Source organism: Chanos chanos, chromosome 12, assembly GCF_902362185.1.
Source record: "Chanos chanos chromosome 12, fChaCha1.1, whole genome shotgun sequence".
In the NCBI taxonomy this organism is placed as follows: Eukaryota; Metazoa; Chordata; class Actinopteri; order Gonorynchiformes; family Chanidae; genus Chanos; species Chanos chanos.
This window is the reverse complement of record NC_044506.1, coordinates 22,253,382-22,260,123: the sequence shown is the minus strand read 5'-3', so window position 1 is coordinate 22,260,123 and position 6,742 is coordinate 22,253,382. Positions and strand designations below refer to the sequence as shown.

The 6,742-nt window shown below is 39.3% G+C and overlaps 1 protein-coding gene across 1 annotated transcript; it reads left to right on the top strand.

Annotated features, from left to right (window-relative positions):
- The first annotated feature begins 1,338 nt into the window (after positions 1–1,338).
- On the top strand, positions 1,339–5,011 carry LOC115825363 (hemicentin-1-like). Its single transcript, XM_030789185.1, has 5 exons — positions 1,339–1,447; positions 2,691–2,963; positions 3,194–3,529; positions 3,646–3,867; positions 4,022–5,011. Exons 1-5 carry the CDS (start codon positions 1,351–1,353, stop codon positions 4,090–4,092), a joined length of 999 nt encoding a protein of 332 aa, XP_030645045.1. The 5' UTR covers positions 1,339–1,350; the 3' UTR covers positions 4,093–5,011.
- Positions 5,012–6,742: the final 1,731 nt, after the last annotated feature.

Sequence of the window (6,742 nt, the reverse complement as noted above, 5' to 3'; positions counted from 1 at the left end):
ATTCTGAATATGTTCGAGTCTACAGAGCTTGAATCCTGGTGGGGTTTTAAAAAAAATCAGTAGTAACAGTTGTGCCCTTTTAAAGGGAATCTTTGACACTAAATTCACTTCAGAAAAGCGAGGACAATGCAGCCCATGTAAATGACTGTATCTATACTGGATGTGTTCACTACCACACGCATACCTTCCCCTCACATCGACAAGAAACCAGTGCATGGCCACATAAAACACAGGGTAAAAGTCAAACTCACACAGCTGTCCAGGTGGAATCAAAGACAAAACTCAACTACTCAAACACAGAACAGTCTATCAAAGAAAAAACTCAAATACTCATGCAACTGCACAGAATCTTCCAAACACAAAACTAAAATAGCCTACTCGATAAACAGCACAGAGTTTATCAAAGACAAAATTAAAACACTCTAAAACAGCACAGAGTCTACCAAAGACAAAACTTAAATACTCAATAAACAGCACAGAGTCTACCAAAGACAAAACTTAAATACTCAATAAACAGCACAGAGTCTACCAAAGACAAAACTTAAATACTCAATAAACAGCACAGAGTCTACCAAAGACAAAACTGAAACACTCAGAAGCAGCACAACAGTTTACTCAAAAGGCTGAACCTCCTCTGTTCTCACTTCTTTGATTTTATACTTCATCCATTACAACAGTTATGCTCTTCACTCATCAGACTAGATTATCACAACCTGTCTTCAGCCTAGATTATCACAGCCTGTCTTCAGACTAGATTATCACAGCCTGTCTTCAGCCTAGGTTATCACAAACTGCCTTCAACCCATATTATCACTTGTTTTAAACCTATATGATCACAACCTGTTTTAAACCTAAATTTTCACAAGTTGTCTTATCTTTTCTTACTGAAATATTTATTTCAGACAAATGACATATTGTCTGTGAGGCGTGCTGGTGTCCACCCATGGAAAACCAGCACTCAGCATCTCTGTAAGAGAGGTTTTCTTTAGGAGGAAGAACAAACATGCTTGTGATCATGACATGCTGGAGATTCTGAAGAACAATGTCTCCGCCCCACCCATTTCAATACAGTGTGCAAGTGTGCATAAAAACAAAACACTGACTTCTCTCTTCCTTCCTCATTTTACTGGACCACCCAAACTATGCCCACCCACATGTCTGAATGCAGAACATGAGAGAGAGAGAGAGAGAGAGAGAGAGAGAGAGAGCGATGGGGAGTGGTTTTTAATGGGTTATAAAGTATGGTGGTATTTATAGGTGTTGTGGGAGAAGTCAGGCTCAGTCATGGACTAGGTGCTCAGTTGTGTGATGTGTTTGTTTGGGTTCGTGGACCAGGTGCTCAGTTGTGTGATGTGTTTGTTTGGGTTCGTGGACCAGGTGCTCAGTTGTGTGATGTGTTCGTTTGGGTTCCTCAGCCTCAGCCTGTACCTTTCTTCGCTTTCTCTGGGTAAGAACACGTCTATAGAACTCCACACCACCTAGTCTGCTCTACAACAACAATATGGTCCTCTATCACAACACATAGAAAACCAAATGCCGTTATCAGTACTTTACAGGTTAAACCTTATCTATGGCAATGAAGAAGTAATTTTAGTTGATTTATTTTAACAATACCTTACAGATTAAACTCTGATTATTGCAGTAAAGACGTCATTTTAGTTTGTTTATTTAACAATCCTTTACACGTTAAACCTTATCTACGGTAATGGAGAGGTGATTTTAGTTAGTTTGTTTCAATAATACTTTACAGACTGAACTCTGAGCATGGCAGTAAAGTGGTCATTTTAGTTAGTTTATTTTATTCTGTTTAGAGTGTTGGTCACGGGCTGTCAAGCGTATCTTGTGTGAACATTCAGAAACCTGCTGCTGAGGAAGTGGCAGTACACTTTCATCAGCTCTTATCAGTGCGGAGCAGTGTGTGTGTGTGTGTGTGTGTGTGTGTGTGTGTGTTTGTATGTGGTTTGACCAGAAGAGATTTTCACTGTTTTCACTACTGAAAGGCTACTACCAATATTACTACTACTACTACTACCACTAACACACAAGCGCACACACACACACACACACACACACACACAAACACACACACACACACACATACACACACACACACACACATACGCACACACACACGCGCGCGCACACACAGTGGCAGGGGTTTGTGGGTTATTCCCAGGCCCTGGGTAGAATTCTCTTCCTTCCTTGGAAATCCTCCCTTCCTCTCCAGAGACAGTTACTGTTACTTATCTTTCTCTGTCCCTCTCTCTCTCTCCCTCTCTCGCGCTCTCTCTCTCTCTCTTTCTAGAATGACACAAAACTACTTTAACTACACCTCACTGACAAGTAATAAAGATCAAACCTGCTGAGTATATATTTATTAGTATAGTATTTGTATAATATTTAAACTTTCTGTAAAATATCTATAAAAAACAGTATATATTTGTAGTATGATATTAGTATAATATTTCTACTTTCTATAAAATATCTAAGGAACGCAGTATATATTTATTAGTGTAATATTAGTAGATTATTCATACTACCAAGAAAATATGTATAAAATACAGTATATACTTATTTCTTTATAAGTATTTGTTTAATTGTGTAGAACTATATGTTTATTTATGGTTCACAGTTCCTAATCCTCACTCATCTAACCAAAACTATCTGTGTTTGTGTTGTGATTCACACAGTGACTGCAGACACATGTTCTCTGGTTCTGAAACCATCCAGTCTGACAGTGAGGTACGGGGACCCTGCCTCCGCCACCTGTTTCTCTCTGGCCAGTTCCCCCGAAATCCTTGGCTGGACGGACCCACAGCAAGACAGGCCAGCCATTGTGGGCAGGAGCCTAACCTGGAGCGTGGATACTGTGACGTCCTGGGACCTCTCTCCCTCCATCCAGTGCTTCACGTTGTCAGATTTGGGAGAATATTGCGCGGTTTCTCTCAGTATCATTATTTACAGTGAGTCTGTTGTCTTCATCCTAGTTCTCCTGTCTTTACTTTTATGTAGTTGTTTGTTTGCTTTCATAAAACAGGTGAGTTTGGAGGGAATGGCAAGGTGACAAGATATTTTTACGGTTTGACAGAATCTTCCATGTTTTCCAACTCAATGTTATTGGTTCTCGTAGCTTCTCCCATAATAAATGTGTGTCTGTGTGTTTGTGTGTGTGTGTGTGTGTGTGTGTTCTCAGAGCCTCCAGACAGTGTATCTCTCCGTTTTGTGAGTGGATCTGGTCTAATGGTTGAGGGGAATCAGTACCAGCTGGAGTGTGAGATCCAAAGTGTGGCTCCTGTTCAGAACCTCACAGTGAAATGGTTCAGAGGAAAAACATTGCTGAATGAATCCAATGTCTCTGAGTTCTCTGTCACAGGCAACATTCATGAAAATGTGACAGTGACTGACAGATATACCATCACAGCCAGTAGAGATGACCACGGAGTCCAGTATAAATGTGAAGCTGAACTAAAGCTGGGTTTGCCTGAATCCCTGAAACAACAGTCAGAACCCCTCAACATGACTGTGCTCTGTGAGTCTATTTACAAATTTATCTTATCAGAGAACATAAAAATCTATCACTGTATTAACCTATCAACCTATCCTGTGTTCTCTCTCTTTCTTTTTCTCTCTCTCGTTTTCTGTCAGATGGTCCAGAAGTCACCTGTCCAAACAGGATCAGGGTCAGAGACAGTTTTAACTGTACAGTCGTGGGGTATCCCATACCTGTAGTCAGCTGGTTCAATGCTCATCAGAGAATGGAAAATCCAGGTTCTCTGCTCACAGACGTTGGAAACTACACGGTCAGAGCACAAAGCATTTTGGGTAATTCCACCCATGTGATTGAGGTGGTGGACTTTTCTGACAGCGGTGAGTTCTGTAACCAATGAGACATTTTAAACTTTTATGAAAATGATATGAAATGGTATCAGCAAACACACCAAAAAAACTTTGATTTCAAACTTTGTTTGAGGTAAGTTGAAATCTTCCTCTTGAAAATGAGCTGTTCTGTTTTCCCCTACAGGCAGTGTGCACTTGACATGTGGGTGTGGTGTCGTAGTCTTGTTGGTGTCTTTGCTGACTCATTCGTTATGACGACACTGTTTTTGGAACATCTGGTCAAACACTGGTGAATTTCTCCACGGTTCAAACGGAAGAGTTTCTGAACCCTGTTATGATCCACGTTCTTTCATTGGGTGTTAGAGGACACTTTCTGTCACCTGTGCAGAGAAACTGTCATGGGGAAAGGGAAATGACATGAGTTCTGGACTGATGGGAGAGGGTTATGGGATTAGTGCTGGAGTGATGGGAGAGGATGATGGGATTAGTGCTGGAGTGATGGGAGAGGGTTATGGAATTAGTGCTGGAGTGATGGGAGACGGTTATGGGATTAGTGCTGGAGTGATGGGAGAGGGTTATGGGATTAGTGTTGGAGTGATGGGAGAAGGTTGTGGGTTTAGTGTTGGAGTGATGGGAGAAGGTTGTGGGTTTAGTGTTGGAGTGTTGGGAGAGGGTGATGGGATTAGTGTTGGAGTGATGGGAGAGGGTTATGGGATTAGTGTTGGAGTGTTGGGAGAGGGTGATGGGATTAGTGTTTGACAGATTGTGGGTCATGGAATAAATCCTGTATTCACACTTAGTCTCAGGGATTACTGCATCTGTATATAAGTGTAATGTATTTGGACTGGATTTTAGAGGGAAGGTTTTGTGTGTCTCTGACTAAAGATGAGACACAGGAGATTGTACTGGGTTATGTTTAAACTGAGTTATGTTTCCACTGTTGTCTCACCAGAGGAAGAACTGTTTTTATTGAGTAAATGGCCTTTTTGGGCCATTGATACTGTTTTATCTAAATGTCTGCATCTCAATTTACTCCAAAACCTAAACCACACTTAATAAATTTGTTTTTAATTGGAGACATTCTTCCTCACCCCAGTGTCTGATGAAACCTTATTTAGGTTTTGCATCTGTGTGTGGTGGAGTCAGACAGTGGCACCATTAGTTATGTAATTAGTTATATATTGGCTATGTAGTATAATTAGTTATATACTGGTTGTGTAATATAATTAGTCATATATTGGCTGTGTCATATAATTTGTTCATGTGTCTGTTTTGCATTCTTAAATTTAGCAATGAAGCAATGCATCAATGTTTTTTAAATAAACAGAAACAAGTGAAACGATCATTATTTCCAGACCCTCCCAAATGTTGACCTTGGTATTTGGTTACGTGTAACTTGAAGCCCCTGGGGGATGGGGGAAAAAAAAAAATCAAAACAAAATCTGAAAAGAAAAAAAAACATCCATTTGCACAAACTACTGATGTATGGTAGCAATCTTGTGAAACACTTCATATACATACAATCTATAACTGTAAGCTGATGCAGTCTGATTGTGATTTGATTTGCAAATTTCATGATTACAATACGTATGAACAGTTTTTACAACATTAGGCCAATTATAATTGTGTAGAATATTTTGTGGAAAAAGCAGGAGAACCATCGAATAGACAACGTGGAGGATGAATCCAATCAGAGCTAGTTTCCTGTCATCTCAACACAACTGACGACCAGTCCTATCGTGCAGCAGGTACACTGCACTGGTTCTTCTGAAATGAAACACTAAACACAGTGTTCACTATTACTTTAACAGGATCTCTAATACAAACACAGTTTACTATTACCAGCCTCTAATACAAAACCCAGAGTTCACTATTAACACTCTCTAATAAAAACACAGTTTACTATTACCAGCCTCTAATATAAAACCCAGTTTACTATTACCAGCCTCTAATACAAAACCCAGAGTTCACTATTTACATTCTCTAATACAAAACACAGTTTACTATTAACTGCCTCTAATAGAAAACACAGTTTACTATTACCAGCCTCTAATACAAAACACAGTTTACTATTAACAGTCTCTAATACAAAACACAGAGTTCACTATTACCACAGTCTCTGATGCAAACACAGAGTTTGTCCTTACCACAAGATCAAAACTCTGATCTGATATCTGAACAAATATCTTGTTTCCAAAATAAAAATCAAAAGATTCAAAAGATAACCAAACTAAAATACCCTAATTTAAATGCAAAATAGAAGTGAGAAAGCAATAAAGCTACTGGTAAAATACATTTCAGTTTTTGTTAAAAATAAATGAGGACTGACCCAGATCTGAAACAATTATGAAGTTACATTGAGAGAAAATATTCCAGTTTTCTGAATTCGTAGCCAACCAAGCAGATAGGCAAAGCGATACTGCGTGTACCATGTTGTGATACCAATTTGTCTAAAACAGTTTAACTTGTCTAGTGTGACTATGGTGTGATACCAATTTGACTAAAACAGTTTAACTTATCTAGTGTGAATATGGTGTGATGCTGGTCTGTCTAAAACAGTTTGTCTAGTGTGAATATGGTGTGATACCAATCTGTCTAAAACAGTTTAACATGTCCAGTGTGAATATGGTGTGACGCCAGTCTGTCTAAAACAGTTTAACATGCCCAATGTCAATATGGTGTGATACCAATCTGTCTAAAACAGTTTAACTTGTCTAGTGTGAATATGGTGTGATACCAATCTGTCTAAAACAGTTTAACATGCTCCAGTGTGAATATGGTGTGACGCCGGTCTGTCTAAAACAGTTTAACTTGTCCAGTGTGAATATGGTGTGACGCCGGTCTGTCTAAAACAGTTTAACATGCTCCAGTGCGCCAGATATAATAAACTGATACAATCTGACCT